Below are 21,720 nucleotides of genomic sequence, written 5' to 3'. Positions count from 1 at the left end.
AGCTGTTTCTCAGCATTGCCAAAGTATTCCACCCACTACTTCCTGTCTCCAGCAAACCAGGGGCATTCATGAGTAGGAACCATTGGAGCGTCATGCTAATCCCTTGTTCCCCTGTGTTAAACCACCAGAGAGCACAAATTGTCTGGAAACGGTGTTTAGGGAAGTGAGCTGTCTAGATTGCTGATGCCCCACATTGTAGTGATGCACAATTTCCCAGCAGCCCACTGATCTTCATTCTGAGAAGATTAAAATTCAACAACAACAAAAAAAACTATCACAAATAGTATGCTGAAGTCATTATCGCTAATTTTAAAATCTTTAAATGTCCCCTGAATTATTAGCTCAGAGTGCTCAGTTTTGCTTTGACAGTGAGTAAAGCCCTTAAATGTTTCTGTGTTTGCACAGGGAAGAGCTTCACCCTGACGATTACAGTATTCACAAACCCACCGCAAGTGGCCACTTACCACAGAGCCATTAAGGTCACGGTGGACGGACCGCGGGAGCCCAGGAGTGAGTACACCTTATATTACATACTGCTGTGACTAACCACATCCATGAGGCCTGTCATCACGTTCACCTCTCTGTTGGGCCGCAATCGCACCTCATCAAAGGCTTGCGGTCGTTCGGTGCATGTGCTAGTGATTGATTTATTTATTTTTTGATTTCGGCCTCAATCTGATGTCATGAAATCATTGCCCGAAGTAATTCTCTCTGGGTAGGCAGATTGATGACTTTGAACAGATTGGAGGTTTCGGGTTTGCTGTTACCTTATAGAAGTATAAGTATAGCAATAATTTTTCAGTTTTATGTTTAAAAATATGGATAAAAGTTCCACAATCCCTTCCGTGACTAATGCGGAATTCATTGGATATATATACTATAATTTTTGAGTTGGGATGGGATGTTCAGTGGAATCATTGAATATTTTTGGAAAGTTGTGAACTTGTATGTGACGAGAGGGGAAAAACTTCATGTAGCATGTGCTCTCCAATTCATGAACCAGTCACTGGTTTCTTTTCTTCTTAATGAATCAGTTGAACCATTCGCTGAATGATTCTTAATCAGATGCTGGAGTCATCAGATTGAATCATTCAGACAACTCACTTCCTCACTGAGTCGCTCACTGAACTGCAGGTTATCGTGTCCCGTGTAAAATGAGTCGAGAGCCATTACTGTGATGTGACTAAGAAGACATTAAAAATTCAAAATTTGTAAGGTTTGGGAAACCGTAATCAATCTGTTCTGACTTTGTTCATGTGACTTGTGTCCTTTAGTTTTGTCTTGATAAACAAAATTTTAAAGTCAACATGAATCAAAATTGACCATATTTTAGAGGTATTAATATGAATGATTCATCAGTGCTTATCATTTCGATGGATCTTTAAATACAGTATTAAAGATTAAATAGAGAATATTTAATATTATTTAAACTAAATTATTTAAATTAAATACATAAGTAATAGTAGTTGAATAAATAATTGTAGTAGTATAATATAAATTGTAAATGCATTTTTCAAAATATTTTATATAATGTTTTATTCAATGATAATTTTCCCATAATGTCAATTAAATATGTAATATTTCAATAATTGATACTTATAATAGTAATTATTATTTAAATTTAACAATTTTACATTTTTAAAAAATATTTTATATATAGTATTTTATTCAATTGTACTTTTTTCATTTTTATAATATGTATATAATTATAATTCTATATTTTTAACATAAAATTCCATAATTTAGGAGTGGCCCACTGCAAAAACAAATTCCTGCTTTGAATTGTGCACAACACCATGAATGACAAAATTTTGACTTCAGGCAGACTATAATAGAATTGACACTTTTCCAGGATGTTTCATGGTAGCCGGCTGGTCTGTCAGTGTTATCTTTACAAGCTGTCTGTCTGGGCGTTAGGTTAGTGTCTGCACAGAGGTTCTACAACGGTAACATTGTGCTTGCATCAGCTTGTTTTAATGGCACTTATAAAAGAGCGAAAAAAATCTACTACATCTCTCAGTGCCAACTGGTCTGGCGAGCAGCTGTTTTACTTTATAATGAAAAAATATATACTTTCGTCTTGGCGTAGAAATCAAGCCTATCACATCCCTAACAACATTTCTGCCTCTCTCTGACTTTCAGACTATTCTCAATGAGCACATATGGTACTAGTATTTAGAGACTTAGACACAACGGCTGTACATGGTCTTGATTCTTCATTGTATTACAATGGCCTCTAGCAACTACAGGCCTCGTCTTTGATGTTGAAGACTTCCTCTATTCCTGCCTTATCTATAAGTGAAGTTTTGAAAGGCTTGAAGGCCGTGTTATTGTGCATATAGGAACAGATGAAAGGGTTGGCGTACCGGAGGTCTTTTATGGGGGTCTTTTTTGAACTGCTGATTTGATATTGTAAAGCTCCTGTCTCGGCTGTGTCTTAAATATTCTTCTGCTTTTAATACGTTGTCAGATTGCAATTAAGAATGCCACATCTGTGATACACCAAATGATTTCACAAAAAATTATGCATATATTGCATAATATTGGCTGTGTATTGGCGTACTAATGCTTACTATTTTTAAAAAGAAGAAAAATGTATTCCGTTTACAATTAAAATGTTTCAAACACTGTATTACCATCACATGATCTCATTTTGTTGAAGGTAAATTTAATGCTGTCCAGTTATCATTAAAAATATTTTAATATGCACTGTATTAAATAGGCAATTTTCTTTAAAAAAAAATTAACATTTTATATTATGAATAATGTTTCATTTAATATTTAAGAATTATTTAAATAATATTGAAATAATAAGTATTTTTTATTAATATTACACGAATTACATGAATTAATTGTGCACAAAAAGACCATTAATACGCACTGATGAAATAAATACATTTATTTTGACTTTCAAGTTGATTTGATTTGTTCATAAAATATGGTTATTTGTAAAAATGTCTCTTTAAAAATTGTACACTATTACTACTATAGTTGGTAATATTTTTTAATTTTATATTCGTATACCTATATATTTCATATTGTTATTGTAGTACTTTTTTTTTATTTAAATAAAATGAGAATTGATGCCTTGGCCGCTAGTGTAAATAAAATAAGTTTGAGGTTTTTGAATTTCATTTTATTTCTGTTAAAGTTTATTTTAATTAACCATAGAATAACTTTATGAATTCATACTACATTTACCAGAAAAGTAAATATTGTGTCCCATAATGCAGTCCACTGAACTTGACCTTCCCTTTCCAGCCACAATTGTTAACATAACTGGTAACTGGACGCCACTTGCCTGAATTGAACCAGCATAGTGACATCTCATGAGAACACTGTAGCTGTGAAATGAAATTTTGTGCTTTCTCTCCTCAAATATAATAGGAAATATGACAGTATAGATAGAATTCAAATGGCAATGTCTTGAAGCAACTGCAGGAACACTCATTCTGAACACTCACAGCAGTTAAACAAGTCTCAGAGCATGGCATCAATTAAACAGAGACAAGGGAGAAATAAATGAATCCAAAAATAAATGAACCTTGTCAAACATCACCTGCGCTCTGAGCACGTGCAGATGTCCATGCGTTCGCTGACACTGATCATTATGGGACTAATCACATGTGCCCTCTTAATAATTTCACTTTTTTTCACCCTGATTTTATCGAAAAACGCCTCATTTACAATTCTGCCTCATTAAACCTCAAATTGGTGTTAATGAGCAAGTAATTAGGGAAGAGGCCCGTCTCGCTCGTTCAGACAATGCCTACAGTGTGCTGTCAGCCAAACACCTGATGGAACATCTCTATGCATTCATATATTTTGAGAATCATAGAAATAACTGTAACATGTTTTTGTACATAAAATTATGAGTATTTCTGTCAAAATATCCTCATTATGTCCAGTACGGGTGGCTGTAATGTTCATTTGGGTCGTGTTTTTCCTCGTCCACCAAACAGGCCTCATTCTGAGGCTGATATCCAGTACAGGAAGTGTATTAATGTGTTTGTGTATTTAATAGATCATGATGGGTGCCATATGAACTGTGAAAGCGCTAGACAACGAAAGCGTTGAGTCTTTGACTGTGACGGATGTCTCTCAGTGAGTTTCGTCTTGATTGGCTCACACGTGGGTCGTTCTGGTAGCCAGAAGTGCTCAGCAAGTCCACACACCTGTTTTTTATTGAAGTTGTATCATAACAGTGCAGGACTGCTGTCTTAACATTTGAATCAAATTATGGAGAAAGTTTTTTGTTATTATAAAGGTTATTGCAAGAATCATGGATATGTTGTAGCTACTTGATGCTAAATGGCTGCCATTCTGTAAGCTGACAAACATCTGAATGAAGTTAACAATGCTGTATTTTTATTTTTGAGACTTACAACCACAAAGAACTGTACCGTTTTTAAGATCCAAGATGGATGTTTCTGCATTTATTAATTTGCTAGACACCTATGTCTTTCATTTATTTCCTTTTTTCAAAAAATAACTGCATTACTAAAAAATAAAATAATTTATAAATGGATTACTGCTTAAAAATTTGGGGTGGTAAGATTTTGGGAATTTTTGAAAGAAGTCTCTTATGCAAAACAGTAACAGTAACGTTTTATTTATTTATTTTAAAATGTAATTTATTCCTGTGATAGCAGCTAATACTCATTAAAAAGTTGTTCTTATTATCAGTGTTTTCAAGATAAAAATGATGCATAGAAAAAAATCTTACTCTTAAATTGTAATATATATATATTCATACATTTTTGTATTTTATTTTATCCACAATAAAATATATAGGCAAATGGTCATCTGTTTTTTGTTGCTGTTGTTTGTTTTAAAGTATTAATGTATCCTATAATTAAAGTCATTTCTGTTTCATAAACTGATATATTTATACATTTTGAACTATGGATTCAATTTAATTACATAAATATCAATAATTTACACTTTAATATCATGTCAAAACAGAACGTGTTAATTTCTCATAAACACATGAAGCATTTAAATAAAAAATGCAATAATATTCTTGATGCCACTATACTTTGATGCTTTTCTATGATCCTTGGATAACATTTCATTAACTTATATTCACTAACTGAAATAGCACAATATCAGGAGCACTTCAGCATGCACCTTCCTCATACAGATGACAGATGAAAAAAAGGGCTCACATCATGTGACTTAAAACCAGCATTTTATTGGTTACTTTAAACTGTGCATTATTAATTCCTACAGTGTAGTGTCAGTGGTAAGAAAGTGAATTAAATTATTTGTTACCATATAATATGACATGCATGTTGTTATTTTTTTGGTTTTATGCCTGTCCAATGTTAACAAGAGATGCCTGCTTGTGGTTTGCTGCTGCTTCCATGAAGTGTGTGTGTCTTGTGTGTGTGTGTGTGTGTCTGAGTCTTTGTGTACACACTAACTCCTAATAGCACTCATTAAGCGTCATTTGATCTAATAGTCGGGGTGGGGTTGGTTAAACTAACATACCTGCACCGGGGGCCCTGTGTAATTATGGGTTCAGTGTTAGACTGTCACTCTGCGTAACACCTTTAGGAAGCGCTCTATGCATCTTTGTCTCTCCGCAGCTCAATCACAGCAGTCGACCGTTAGAAGTCGCACAGACTGCAAGTAAATCTGCTCGAAATCCCCTTTCAAGCGGATTTGCTTGAAGCTAAAATCCCAAATCTGACACGAGTCTCATTGTTTTGACAATTTCACACATCAACAAGTTGAAAGGGGATAATAATTTAGCCTTAGCAATAACAGCGGCTGATATTACAGTAAAAAAACGGCAGCCTTGGCGCGTCGTGCGACACTCCTTTCAAAATAGACCACACAAGACTGATAGACATTGTTTAAGCTTACAATGAATGAAGTAAAAAAGAAGTGGGTTTCGCTTTGCAGAGGCGTCACTTTGGGCCGAGTTAAGTTTACAATGGGAACGCTCACATAAAACCAACCAAAACAAGAGAGGAGAAGGAGAGAAAACCAGAACCACAGGCTCGATCCGTTCAGGCTGCGTGTGAAGGTGCCAACCGCCGAGGTCACGGGCTCAGGCTGTGTGTGTGTTTACGTCTGGTTTGGATAGTTGCTGCGTACATCGGTGCTGCATCATTAGAAGTCGAGAAATACTGATGGCGCCCGGTTTCGAGTCCTACTGCTTTTATATCCGCATGGAGGTGATGAAGAAGTGTGCCTGCGGTTTGAAAAGGGCCGAGGGCCTTTTGCGTTGGTGTGTGTGTGTGTGTGTGTGCGTCTCTGTACCCCTTCTCCGCTTGGCTTGCCTCCTAAATGCTGAAATGTAAAGACCACACAGACACCTGGCAGTACTCCACAACAGCCTGGCTTTTTCCTCCCACTTTCCTTTTTCTCCTTCCCCCTCTCTCTTTTTCTCTGATTTTCTTTTCCAGTTTATTCCGTTCTTCCGCTGACTTTCTCAAAAACCCTGTTGATGACGGCCGGTGATGAATTTCCATAATTTCCGGGCTGCCGTATGTGCGTTGCCCGGACGTCTATTCGACGTGAAAGATCTGTAAGATGTCTGTAAAATATTCCCTGTGAGATGTTAGGATGACATTCAGCAGATGTTTTTGTGACATTTACAGTAGCCTCACCCACAGGTAGTTATGTCAAATACCAATGTTTGTTTGAGGTGAAACGCCATCATTGATGGAGACAGATAGTGAAGATATTTTGGGTTATATTAGCCTTCTCTCAAATGCGTTTTGCATTGAAATATTGCCGTTGACACGGAAAACACTTGTTAATGAGAGAGAAGAAATTGCACAGCAAAGGTTTTAAAAATCTGTTCAGAAATCTAAAATACAATATTAGTTTCACAGCTTTAATTACTTGCTGTATTTTTGTTATGATACTGCTTTTACATTTTTTTTTTAATCATATAGACTTTACCTTTCAAAAGTTTGGAATAATTAAGATTTTTTTTTTTTTTTAAATGTTCAACAAAGCTGCATTTATTTGATCAAAGACAGTTATATTGTGAAATATTATTACAATTAAAAGTTGTTTTCTAGGTTAATATACTTCAAATGATTCCTGAAGGATCATGTGACACTGAAGATGGCTGCTTTGCTATCATAGGAGTTAATTACATTTTTAAAAAGATATTAAAATAGACAACTTTTCTTTGAAATTGCTAATGCTAAATGCAAACTAATTCAATTCAATTATTTTTTTTTATTTAAATTTCATCCACAATAAAATATATAGTCAAATGTTCTTTTTTGTTTGGTTGGTTTAAAGTATCAATGCATTCTATGATTAAAGTCATTTCTGTTTCAATATCTGATATATTTATACATTTGGAACTATGAATTTTATTTAATGACATAAACATCATTAATTTACCCTTCATTATTGTGCTAAAACGTAGAACGTGTTAATTTCTTGTCAACATGAAACACATTTAAATAAAAATGCAATAATAATATGGATGCCACTATTCATATATATATATGAATATATATATGTGTTTGTTTAGATTTCCTTGCACGAACAGCTTCTCATGCTGTACGTCTAATATTCCAAGAAACCTCAGATCATCATATATTTCACACTCGTTAATTTTTTTTCCCCATTGTTTTTGGATCAGTTGGTGTGGCCGTACAGACTAACCCCCTCATCAAAGGAAGCCTGAAAACAGGAATTACTTCATTATAATTCTCTTTGCTCTGTGATTCTCAACCTGAGATAAGATCTGTGTCAGCTGGAGGCTTGGCCACATCCCACAGGGCCATTTAAACATCTGGAATGAATGTGTTAGCGCTTCCGCTCTGTGATTGGACATGGAAGTGCTAGCTATCAAAAATCTCACTCCGCTAGCTGGGGGATGACAGGAATTTTTGGGACTTTCCCTCCAGCAGTGATATCATCTGGTTTCCTGGCTCTCTTAAATACCTATCTGCATACAGATGATGTCCCGGTGCTCATTACTTTACTCTCTGTCACTAAGATATTTTAAGTCATGAAGCCTGCATTTCAGCAGCGGAAAGTTCTCAATTTTGAAGAAGGCAAAAAATTTAAAATAGGCATTGATGTCTGTGATCCAACCCACTAATCATGAAGTTAAAACAGCAATAAAACCACTAAATACACATATAATTTGCTATCTGTAAGTTAATGAATCTGTAATCTGTGGTTTAGTAAATGCGAAGCCACACTGGGAAGAAAAAAAAAAAAAGATTTTTAATTGGACAGTTCACCCAAAAATGAAAATTGTCACTATATACTCACTCTCAAGTTGTTCCAAACCTGTATGAATTTATTTATTATCTATCGTAATTGTCATAGCTTTCCATCATGCATAACTATTGAGGTCTCAAATTGAAGTGTTTCATTTCTGTAATTTTTTTTTTTAGTGTAGCCTTTTTCTTTTGTGCTTTCCCTAGTTTTTATTATAAAAAGAGTAGACAGGGAAGAATCAGATGCAAGAAATATTGCAAATCAGACATAAAACCACTAGGCCACAGCTCCAGCCAACTTTTTTTTTTCTCAAAAGCATACAGAAAAGACATCATAATTGTCACAGTGTGGGAGAGACCATTATTTAGTTATTAACTGTATTTGATCAGAGGTTCTTCATTCAAAGCCGAGGTCCAGTGACAACTGCCCTGAGGCAACCTGTCGAGCTCAACAGTACAAAGATGCTTGTGATCTTTCTAACACTCGTTCCTGGTTTTGTATTTTATCCACACCGTTGGGATTGAACCGAAAACCTTTGTGTTAGCAGCCCAGATTGTTAACCACTTGGCTGCCCTCACCCCCAAGAGATACTTCTTGGGCGAGCAAATGTAACCGGATACATTATCCAAACTGAGGTGGCTACATATTCCTCACAGACAGAATCAAAAACAAGCCACTTAACATTACAGAACTCTTGCTGAAAATTCCCATTGATTTGCAAATTCATCTCTGGTGTTCCTATTACCTGTATGTGGTCTTATTGTAACTTCTGCTCCAGTGATTCTCAACACTCCCAGAAAAATGTAAATATCACCCCTTGCAATCTGTCTTTAGGGAGGCTGGATGCACGTTGAAGACTCTAAATTTACAGGTGGTCAGAGTCCGCTGTCTCGCTGAGCACAGAACATTATGTTTCATATGAATCACTGTGAAATTAAGTCTCACAAAGCACATCTTTGTTTTATTTCCCAAGCAGGATTTATTTTAGTATCACTGTCTGGATTCAGTCACAAAAAATTATAGTTTGGCTTTTTATAGTAGATAAATTGGCTTTGTGTGAAAAGGTATGGTTTGCTCAAGTGCTGCACTTCCTAGGAGGTTGATTTATGCTGACTTTTAGCTTTTACATATGTCGCATTGCTCGTGAGTTCAAAGACAGAGTGCAATGCAACAGTGTCCCGAAGTTACACTCGGATGCAGGCTAATGATTTTTCCATTAGCTGTAATGTTTTCATTGTGATGAAATACTATATTATTTTGCCTGTGTAATTTCTCATGCTTCTACATATTAAAGATGAAGTGTGTAATTTCTGAACGATTTGGGGCACCAAATGGAAATAATGAATAAATGTTTTTAAACAGGTTTCTTAAACACCTTTTCTGCCATTGGCCGGTAAAATATGCTGGAAAATTAGATTTTCTTGCTTAGTATTCTTGTCTTGTTTTCCAGTACAAATATCTAAACACTCTTAAATTAAGACGCATTTACTTGAGAAGCAAAGTGGCTTAATGATATTAAAATGAAAATTCTGTAAAATTTTACTCACTCTCAAGCCATCTGTGATTTAGATGAGTTTGCTTCTTCATGGGAACAGATTTGGAGAAGTTTAGCATTACATCACTTGCTCACCACTGGATCCTCTGCAGTGAATGGGTGCCGTCAGAACGAGAGTCCAAATACAGTTGATAAAAACATCACAATAATCCACAAGTAATCCACACCACTCCAATCCATCGATTAATGTCTTGTGAAGTGAAACGTGTTTTTTGAAAATCAATCAAAGTTAAGTGAATTTATACATAACTTGAAAAAAAGATCAGAAGATTGCAGTCCTAGTCCCACCCCCCAAAATGCCCTTGTAAGTGAAGAATTTAGAATGAAATATCCGCAGATAACTCACTGCAGACACTGAACGTTAAGAGAAATCACATAATCACAGATTTGTAAAGGTGCTGACAGTTAAGCTCAGATTTTTAGGGGGGCTGAGATGAAAGATTGTTCCTCTAAATAGAGTCTAGCAGTACCTATGACTTACTTTTAGATGTCTTTACATATTAAGATAATAAAAAACACTTCACCTTAAATACTGATTCGTACAGTAGTTCGTATTCTTGTCATTCTAAAGTGCTTTAACGATTTGATTATGAAACTTTTCTGAGTGTTTGCTGCTTCTCTTTGTTCTTCTGGCGCAGACCGGTTAGTCAAGATATAGAGGTAACGTGTTCTTTCGGTGCCAACTGGAACGCTGCCAACTCCAGCAGGAGTTTTTCCTTTTTCTCCTGTTTGATATTTACTTTATGGCCTTCTCAGAAAAAACTGCTGCAGTCTGAGGGAGACACTGGGCCATTTTAATGTGGAAAAAGGGGCTAGTTGTGTATTCGGCCGCACTGCTGTCTTATCCCTCCTCTAATTTGCCGAGAATAGACTTGAGGCTATGGACTCTTAAAAGCTCATGTTATAGCGTTCCAGAAAGGTGCTGGCCAGTGTCATCATGCGTCCTATACAGAGGAGGCACATGCGGTCTTGTATTATATGGATTTGGTCTTGTCTGGGAAGGTTGAGTGCCAACAAAATGTTATTATATGCCAAGCATAGCACTTCATTGTCAAAGCCAAATCCCCTCCCTGATGGGACAGATTAATAGATATTTTAAGGATATGGAATATGTAATATTTAAAACTTTTTTATGGAAATGAAATTAGATTCGGTTTGATTCCATATGGCAAAGTCACGGTAGATTGTGGCTTGAAAGACTCAAATGCTATGGGGCATAATTAAAGCTCTTATAAAGAGGGGAAATGGAACACCTGTCTCATAGGCAAACCTATGCCATACATACACATCATAGACTGGCTAACATTTTCATGCTAGGAGATAGAATCAATTTCAAGACCCACTAAAAACTTTTTACAGTAAATTATGTGTGTGGGGGGGTGTTACTGTATAAAACTTCTATATAATTTTAGATAGATAGATAGATAGATAGATAGATCGATAGATAGATAGATAGATAGATAGATAGATAGATAGATAGATAGATAGATAGATAGATAGATAGATAGATAGATAGATAGATAGATAGATAGATAGATAGATAGATGATAGATAGATCATAAGAATCCTTTGTTCATGAATCACACTACATGTTACTTGTTTACATGGAGCCCTTGAGAAGCAGAAGTGAGAGAAACATTACTGTGATATCCGACACATTTGTGGTGTGTCATGTTAGAAATATATTTGTTTTGCTCTTTTTTTGAGAATTTTTTATTAAAGGCAGTATGTTGATTGCAGGGCACAGGCCGAAGTTGGATGACTCGCCGAAGGCTGGACTGTTCTCTGACCGTCTCAGTGAACTGGAGCGCATCCGGCAGACCACCATGCGGGTTACTGTGCCAACGCAAACGCCACGGCCCTCGCTTAGCAGCCCCAACTCCTTCACACCTCAGGGGCAGACACAGATAACAGGTATGAGATTGCAGATAGGTAGATAGATAGATAGATAGATAGATAGATAGATAGATAGATAGATAGATAGATAGATAGATAGATAGATAGATAGATAGATAGATAGATAGATAGATAGATAGATAGATAGATAGATAGATAGATAGATAGATAGATAGATAGATAGATAGATAGATAGATAGATTTACAAATGTGCACATTTCTTATGTTCCTGATATCATCTGCATGCAAAACCACATGAATGAAGTAAATGATCCTTGAAGTCGCCGCTAACCTGTCAGTCAGAATTGTTGTTTCTTTTACCAACAGTGATTATATTTACTCATCCTCCTAAGCATTTCAGCATATCTGGTGTCTGTCACTGTTACAGTAATGTCTATTCGTCTCAGCACAAAGTGGTTTATCTTAGCCGAAATCGCACACTGAAACATGATGGACAAGTGGAAACCGAGTGCGGACAGCCTAGGGCAGTGCGTTGTGTCACTGTGAGAGAACAGGATATCACCTGTCCTTAATTACTGCTCTGAGAGCGCATGTCCTGTGCTCTGGGTCCTGTTACTGTACTGTGTGCAAGCCAAGTGACTGAATCTGAGAAGTAATGCACCATATTTTATAGACTTTAGCGATTATTTGCCTGCTTTAAAACTGATACTTGGCATGACAGAAAGCTTGAATTATGAGGCATGAAATATGTCATCTCAGACAAATGTTTGAGAATGCCTTCATTTAAATGCTTTGCCCAAGGGATCACATTGTATTTGCTTACCACAGAAAGACTCTATTTGAGACAGGCAAATATAAGTAGAACAGTTGAATTGTCAGTTCTAATTAAATTAATGACAGGTTATACTGATTAATTAACATAACCATGTTTGGTGAGAAAACTCCCAGGTGATACGTATATATATATATATATATATACACCTCATGTCTTTTTCAAACCTATGCATTTCTTTCCTCTGCAAAACACAATAGAAGATATTCTGAAGAATACTGACTAACTAAACAGCTTCATTTTTTTTTTTGTCCAAACAATAGAAGTCAATGGGAACCGAAACGGTTTAATTACCAACATTCTTGACATTTCTTATTTTGTGTTCCACAGAAGAAAGGAAATTATGCAGGTTTGAATCAACATGCAAGTAAATGTTGACAGAGTTTTCATCTTTGGGCGGACTATCCCTTTAACTACTTTGCTTTCTTAAATTTTTCTTTTCTTTTGTACCTTTAGATCCACGCCAGGCTCAGTCTTCCCCACCTTGGTCATATGACCAGACGTACCCGTCATACCTGAGTCCCATGGCCTCCCCGTCTGTGCACTCCACCACCCCGCTCTCTTCCAGCCGGGCCACGGGGCTGCCCTCCATCAGCGATGTGCCCAGACGCCTCCCAGGTAACCTCCAGCCTCAGCCCTACAGCAGGTGCGCCCCCTACCCCTTGCGTCCGATACTGCAGTGGGCAGCGGGGAGGGCACGTGTTTTATGGTGGTTTGCACATTAGAAATTGCACATCATGTTAGAAAGATGGGGATTTGTGTGAATAATGCAACTTCATTTATACAACTTATGAAAGATATTTAAAAATGAAAAGGTGAATTTACTACTTAAAAGTCAAAATATTTGAAGAGATATTTACACGTTTTAAATTAAATCTCAAATCTATTTTTTTAAATATCTCCTAAAATGAAATTTACTACATTTCAACATTCAAATGGCACCGAATTTGGTGAACGAGCTGAATTCGAACCTCATTTGCATTAAAAATAAGCAGGTTTGTGCTCAAAAGAATCACAGTAATTGAATTTAAATACTCATGGTGCAGCACTATTTCAACAAATTTTGTTGAATGTGCCACCATGTAGAATTGCAAAAAATAATAACTGATTTCAAACAAGTTTCTGAAAAACTGCTATTAATTTAACAGCATTGGAAAAAAAACAAACACTTTACCTTTAACCAACTTGTTTTGCCATAAATGATAACAGATTATGCTAATGTATTCTATAGGAGCTCTTGACACATTGGATAATGCAAAAAAAAAAAAAAAAACTTGTTAACTTGTTATTTTTGTATTATTTATATGCTATTATGGTTTTAATGTTTTTTTAAATTAGTTTCATTTTTTGTCATTTTGTTATGTGCGTTTGTGTATTTTTAATATTTATACATAATTTTAATTTATTTCAATTTAGAACATGGTTTAACTGTATTATGGATGGCTAGTGAAAGACATGCCGTTTTTGTGTCAAAATGTGCACAAAAGTGCTGCAAACCTTTTTGGGAATTTACTCCTTAATGTGTTCGATGACTGTTTAATCAGATTCATGAAAAACACACATGTAAAAAGCCGGGCTTCGTTTTGGGAGGGCTATTTTCTGAAATGATCATTTTTCTGTAATGGTTTTTCAGTCATATTTAAAAAATCATAACATTAAATTTCAGTGTCATAATTCGTTAGAAACAATCTCAAATTCGCTCGATTTTTATTAGCTAATGATGCGGTATATATGTAAACGGAGAAGGTTTTTAAAATTGGACTGCACCATGAGTGTATTTTTAAAACTCAGGGAAAAAAAGGTTTTCTTTTGCTCCTCTTTCCATGGCTTTGATCCTGCGTAGTATATTGTTAATAACAGACCAAGACATAATAACAGGCCAGTGGCGGGCAAATAAAGCCACTTTATAGCTTCCCAGAGAAACTTTGGGGAATGGAAGGCCACTTGCCCGACTTGCACCCCATAAGCTAATTTGTCCTCGTGTGCCCTGCAACACACCCAGAAACGTCCCCTTTAAAGAATAAATGTAGACATACAAGTTTCCATCTCCAAACACCTGTTTGATTCAGTGCCAGGTAAGTGTTTTCATTCTCTCTCATTTACTGCCATACTACACCCTCATCCATTCCTGAGAACCAGGAGAGGCTTAAAGTGATTAAATAAGAATCTCCCTCACCTGAGCGCTGGCTGCCAGCTTCTGGACGCCTGCCACCCGCCTGTCGTGTTTAATTAGTTTAGGTATATCATCCTTTCATTTGATGCTGTCACATAAGCTTTTGTTAATAATAGGTTTGGTGTGAGATAAGGACACTGCTGTTTGATGTCTCCCGCAACTCAACTGTAAGAGTAACAGAGCAAATATGCATTGTTGTTGTCTATTGAAGATACAAAACTCTTCAGGAATATTAGTCTTTGCAACATTTTGTGTTGCAGCAGTGGTAATATACTTCCGTACTCAAGGGGGCGATAGAGTTACCCTCAATGTTTGTGCTATTAAACTTGGCTTATTATTATTCAGATCACGTCAGCTTTAAAGGTAAAGTGTGTGATTTTTTTTGTTTTCTGTGAGCAAGCAAATTTGCAAAAATACCTTAAATTCAGAGATTTCCGAAAACTGCTGTTGATCTTAAGGGAAATCAGTCTACCGATGTCTTTTATATTTTAGCACTGAAAAAAAATACGCTTTACCTTTAACAAATTGCTGATCTGCCATAACAGTATTAGACCTGAAAGACAAAACTATCTGTAAATGACAACAGATTATACTAAAGTCTACTATAGCAGCACTTGACACAAAAAAACTTTTTCATTCAGTGTTATTTTAGTCTTATGTATTGTCATAGGTTATATTTATATTTTGAATTAACTTTTTTATTTAAAATTGCAATTTTTAGTTTAATGTGCTTTTGTCATTTATTAGTTTTTCTTTGGAAAATATTTCTAAATAGTTGTAAATTCTAAATAATTCTAAATATATTTCATTTTTATATATTTTTTCCAGTTACTATTTTTTTTAAATAGTTTTAGCTTTAGCAATACTGGTTGTGATATGAATTATAGATCTGATTCATTTCCGAAAAAAAGAATGTGAAATTGAGCTTGAAGCATGTGTGTTTATATACTTGCCTGTCAAGTTTAGCTTTAGCATTGTAGCAAACAAAGAGTAAAAACTACTGCACTGTGTTGAATGGTGACATCATTCCTCATGTAGACATGACTTAAACTTGTAAATAAGCCATAATTGTTTGGTTCACCTGCAACTAATCATTCTTGCCAAATAAATCATTAGTTTTACAGACATAGCATCTGTTCTCAAGACCAGCGCCATCTCAACTATGGATTTTTGTGTGTATGCAATATGAATGTATGTAAATAACTTTTTTGCTTTTATCATTCAGTCTCTTATTCAGAGCACAGGCTCTCTGTGTAGCCCGGGGCGAGAGAACCATTATTGTCAGCTGCTCAAACCAAAGATTTTGAATATAAAAGGAAAAGGGGATAGGCGTAGAGGGGGAAAGGAGACACGACTAGCGTTAGCGACAAGCCGTGCCTACGCAAATCGCCCACGTTTAACCATGCCACCCAGTCGGCCCACAGGCGCAGACATGGTGACAAGAAAGACGCCGTGTGATTTATGAAAACAGCTCCGCGCCAGGGAGGCGAGGCTGTTTCTTTTTGTTCCTCTACCCCTTGGCACTAGCGTTAGCTACAGACCATTAGCGGTTTCTGATTTTTGGAGGGAAATAAAGAATATGTTAAGGACGGAAGGGCAGATGGACAGTTTTTGCCTCAGTTTATAATGCTGAAGATACCAGGAGCCCACAACAGTGCAGACGTCTGTCTCTCTCGCTACGATGCTGCTTTGCGCCCCTCTAAACGTTTCCAAATGTGTGACCGATTATGCATCCTAGTTGTGTTTTATGTGCGGCAACCAATGCAGATGCACACACACACTTTTGTATGCACAGGAACAATTTAAACATGCACACAGCATACAGAGGCATGCAAATACCCCGGAGACACAAATGAACTGAGACATATAACCGCACACATGAATACACATACACATGAACTTGTCTGTGACAGAGGAAAAACCACAATGAAGTGAAGCCAACTAATCGATAAACTGTCCTCCTCTGCATGTCTCTAATTTAAAGGTAATGGTGTGGTTTTTTTAATAGTTACATTCTGTAATTTAATTAAATTTTTTTTTTTTTTTTTTTTTACTTATTTTAGTTTAAAATGCACTGGATTTGTCAAAACATTTTATACATATTTTATAATAAATTAATACATTTATTCAGAAAGTATATATTAAATTGATCAAAAGTGGCAGTAATAACATTTATTATGTTACAAAATATCTATTTCAAATAAATGCTATTATTTTGAACTTTTCAATTATGATGTGATCCTGAAAAAAATGATGTATCCTTTTTTTCCACAAAAATGATGAAGAAGCACATCTGTTTTTCACATTTGATAATATTTTTTTAAAAAGAGAGAGAAAAAAGTTTCTTGAGCAAAAAATCAGCATGCTAAAATGATTTCTGAAGGATCGTGTGACAGTGAAGACTGGAGTAATGATGCTGAAAATTCAGCTTTGTCATCACAGGAATAAATTACATTTTAAAATATATTCAAATAGAAAACAGCTATTTAAATTGTAATAAATATATCAGTTTTTATCAAATAAATGCAAATTAAAATAAATACAATAAAATAAAAAAATTAAGTCACATAAATCATTTTGAAACAATGAGCTGAAAAAAAAAATATTCTTTTAAACTTGTCTCAAACTCCTTCAACTCTTGGGGCCGGTTGCATAAAACTGCCATTTTTAAATCTTAAAAAGTCATTCATATCAGTTTTTTTCTTCAAGACTGATCATAACTCTTTAAATTCAGTTATAAAAGGTAGATTTGTCTAATTTGAATCCAAAAAGTAAGACTAATTACCCCATGGCTTCTAGTTGGTTTTAACATAGTGGCTATGTTTATGCATTTTGTTAAACAGGGTTGTAGTTAAATGAAGTGGGGGGAAAAATCAATATAATTCAATTGTGTTGTCATGATTATTCATTGCTGGAATTTCTGTTTTCAAATTCTTCCATACTTCTATAAAACTTAACCTCAACCTTTGTTTCTGTAGGTTCGACAGATTTGAGTCCTTTTCCTGGCCAGTTTGAGCGTCAGTTCCCCGCTTTCTCCTCACTCACCGAGAGCCGATTTTCCAGTCCCAGAATGCACTACCCGGCCACCTTCACATACACGCCCACCCCCGTCACCACCGGCATGTCCCTCGGCAGCGCTCACTACCACACCTACCTTCCTCCGCCGTACCCCGGCTCCAACCAGAGCCAAAGCGGACCCTTCCAGAGCAGCAGCACACCTTATCTCTACTACGGCGCCTCCTCGGGCTCCTACCAGTTCTCTATGGTTCCAGGAGGAGACCGATCGCCCACCCGGATGATGCCGCCTTGTACTAGCGCATCCACGGGAACCAGCCTGGTCAACCCCAACCTCCCGGTCCAGGCCGATGGAAATGGGGGGGTGGAGGGAGACGGAAGTCATAGCAACTCCCCCACTCTTCTCAATCCTGCTGGTAGAATGGACGAAGGCGTGTGGCGGCCATATTGATCGGACAATTACGTGAGCGTGGAACCTTCAAACAAACATGGTTTTAAAGCACAAACCTTACTAGGATATCTCGCTGAGCTACTTTCCATGAGTATTTATGAACCTGTTAAAAGGAAAGTATTTTTTACATTGGACTTTTGTTGTTGTAATACATTATTCTGGACCTTTTGACCTCTGGGATTCATTGTCATAGGTGGGATTATTTGGAACTGAAGGAATAGAGATGGATCGAGTATTTCATTAGCATTATGTTATTATTTACTTGTCTTGGCATGTTTTTAATATATCATTTAAAGCACTGAACAACATCTGTATGACAGTTTGTGATCAAATATCTCTTTTTGTGCTTTTTTAACTTAAGCATTTAAGTTATACGTATTTGATAAAAGGATTTAAAGTAATTTATAAAAGCCATAGATTAATTCATGTATTTGGAACTTGAGTCATAGAGGGAATATTTTTGTAAAGCATCTATGTTCAAGTTAATGCAACTAATTTAGGGTAATTTAAATTTCTGTGCCTTAATTGATCACACAGAGTTGTATGGGATTGAATGCGTTTAAAACGAAATAGGGTCTCTGTGTCTAAGTAGCCTACAGTACATTTGTAAGCAGTTAATATTGCTTGATGCTAAGTGCTTTTTCACTGTTTTAAAGCTTTAAACCAAAGAAACTGCCACGGATGCTCAAAAGTGTTTGCTAATGTGCTAGATCAAGCTTTCTTTGAGTAGCGTGCATGTGCTGGGATAATTTATTTAGCTTTTATGTTGCTTAATCAAATGCGGCTGGGAAAGGTTTCCAGTAGGGGAATATTGAAGGTTCTGGATGTATCGTACACGGATATTCTTTTCCTGATAACTGGAGCAATTCATATCCTCAAAAAAAGAGGAGTAATACTCTCAGTTATGGCATTATATTACCCATTGCAACAATGCAGCTTTTGATTTTATTTTATTTGAGTTGTGTTTATAGTATTTAAACATTCAAAGTTTGAGGTCAGTAATATTTGTAGGAAATTAATATTCTGCAAAGATGCATTAAATTGATCTAAAATGCATACCAAAAAATATCTATTTCAAATAAACGCTGTTGTTTTTTATTTTTCAAAGAATCATTGAAAGAGGAATGTATTAGTTTCCACAAAAATATGAAATTGTTTTCAAAACATTTATAATAATACATGTTTTTAAGCAGAAAATCTGCATATTAGAATGATTTGGATCATGTGACACTGAAGACTGGAGTATGAAAATTCAGCTTTGCACCACAGGAATAAATTACATTTTAAGCAATATATTCAGATGGGAAAAAAATAAAATAATTGTAGTAATATTTCACAGCATTACCGTATTTACTCTATTTTGATCAAATAAATGCAGCATTAAAAAAAATAATAATAATTTTTTCAAAAAGATCAAAAAATCTTACTGAGCCCAAACTTTTGACCAGTTGTGTAGCTACATTTTATTCTATTGATGTGGTGGTACATTGTCAGTTATGCTAATGAAAATCTTCATTATCAGCTCAGAAATGTGCAAATTAGCTTCAGAATACTAGTTTTCCCTTCGTTCACCAGTCATCGACTGATTGATTTACCCAACTGCAATCGTCTAACAGAGTTATATTTATCGAGTGCCTTACAGTTGGAACTATACAGACCTCACCAAACAACTGAAAGCTTTCCTTGAAGCAGTGCTTTTTATACGGCTTGTAAAGCCCATATTTAAGCAATTAAATTAAAATAAACCAAAGCTCTTAGCTTGAGTTGGATGTGTTTCTGACCTTCTTTACCTTAACATTGGTCCAGTATTGCATTTCTGGCAGGACTAGTCATGGTTCCTTTTGGCTGCTTCAAATCAGGGCCGTTGCTTGAATTCATCCCAGGATCTGGGTCAGCATTCCCGGTTATCCCATCCTGACGGCAAAACGGCTTCAAATCAGGGCGTCTACCTATAAATTGAAATAGCTGTGAGTGTGTACGAAATGTTTACAACGTTCAGAGACCATGTTGTATATTACAGGAGGTAAATACACCACCCTAGTTTTGTTGAATTATCTCATTTCTACTTTTGTAAATTAGTATTTATCTGACAGGTTAACTGAGGGCAATTTGTAGCAAATTTGTCTCTGGTTCTTGCATGCTTTGTTTCCTTTGCACATCTGTGTTTAAATTATCTCGCTTTTCTTCCCTGTGAAGCCTGTTCTCTTTTATCCACGGATAGAAAAAGGGTTTCAAGGGAAATTATCATGACAACAGTGAAAGAAATTGGCTTTTTTGATTGTTGTATGTTGTTATAATAGTTTTCTTTGTAAGAGAAATAAAAAGAAATGGTTTGCTATGATCTCGTCCGTCTCGAAAATAGTATTCTATCATAGTTTCCTGGCATTACTTTGTTCCTCTTTAAATATATCATCTCCGTCATTAAACTTTCTCCTCTGTCTCTTTTCCCCCGTTTGACGTTGATTAAAAGTCACTTTGGGGCTTTAGGGAAGACTAATGGCCAGAAGTCCATGCGCCGGGTTGTTCCATTTACATACAGTTTCATTGCCTTATCAATGAACCTTGAAGATACCTGGCAGGAGATGAAAGCTGGGAAGCAGCTCAGGGATTGTGCACTACTGTAGAACGCACTGACTTGGACTGAAGTCTGGATCAACATTTGCTTTGGATGGTCCTGGAAGCTCACGGCTGGCCTTGGGACTGTACACATTACTCGAAGACATAATCAGAGTGTGATCCATCTCCATTTAAACCAGGAGCCTTTCTGGGATTTCAATGAATATGAACTGAGTGGGAAAAGCAAGTTTCAGGTTCACACTTTAGATGTTCCGATCTGCATCCAGCAATTAATGAGCCAGAGACGACAAGGTTCTTAAAGGAATAGTTCACCCAAAACTGAAAATTTACTTAAAATGTACTCACCCTCAGGCCATCCAAGATGTAGATGAGTTTGTTTCTTCATCATAATGGCTTTGAAGAAATTTAGCATTACATCACTTGCTCACCAATGGATCCTCTGCAGTGAATGGGTGCCGTCAGAATGAGAGTCCAAGCAGCTGATAAAATCATCCCAATAATCCACAAGCAATCCACACCACTACAGTCCATCAATTATTGCATTGTGTAACAAAACACTGCATGTTTGTAAAAATACATTGTTAATTATTAAGATTAAGATTAAAGTAAAACCCCTTTAATGATGGATTTGTTTGCTACAAACACACAGCTTTTCACTTCACAAGACATTAACTGATGGACTAGAGTCATGCAGATTGGGAGCTGTTTGGACTCTGACCGCACCCATTCACTGCAGAGGGTCCATTGGTGGGCAAATGATGTAATGGTACAGTTCTTCAAATCTGTTTTGATAAAGAAACATCCTGAATGTCCTGAAGGTTAGTAAATTTTTGGGTAAAGTGTTCCTTTAAGCTGGCTGCATAACAAAGAAATTGTTCAGAATGTTTCTTTGTTTTAAATGTATCAAAAATCTGTTCTGTATATGTCCAAATTTAAATTAGATTTTAAATACAAGGTTTTCAGTGTGCTCTCAGATTTTCGGACCCCACTGTGTATTATTAAATACAGTGGAGTGAAAGCTGAAGTAATGTTGGGTGTGTTGAGTGTTTGAG

The 21,720-nt window shown here is 36.1% G+C and overlaps 1 protein-coding gene across 2 annotated transcripts in view; it reads left to right on the top strand.

The window, feature by feature from the left end:
• The window catches only part of LOC306879758 (runt-related transcription factor 2-like), a gene marked incomplete at its 5' end in the record, with an annotated part of 41,329 nt that extends 20,896 nt beyond the window's left edge, over positions 1–20,433 (top strand). For both annotated transcript variants that reach the window (XM_079432937.1, XM_079432936.1), the window contains 4 exons: positions 406–510; positions 11,504–11,677; positions 12,909–13,070; positions 17,604–20,433. In XM_079432937.1, the coding sequence (XP_079289063.1) occupies positions 406–510; positions 11,504–11,677; positions 12,909–13,070; positions 17,604–18,091 (929 nt within the window). In that variant the 3' untranslated portion in view covers positions 18,092–20,433. The remainder of the gene's footprint in view (positions 1–405; positions 511–11,503; positions 11,678–12,908; positions 13,071–17,603) is intronic.
• Between the last annotated feature and the right edge of the window lie 1,287 nt (positions 20,434–21,720).

The sequence above is a fragment of the Barbus barbus genome (assembly GCF_936440315.1).
Source record: "Barbus barbus genome assembly, chromosome: 14".
Classification (NCBI taxonomy): domain Eukaryota; kingdom Metazoa; phylum Chordata; class Actinopteri; order Cypriniformes; family Cyprinidae; genus Barbus; species Barbus barbus.
This window is presented reverse-complemented; position numbering and strand designations above follow the sequence as displayed.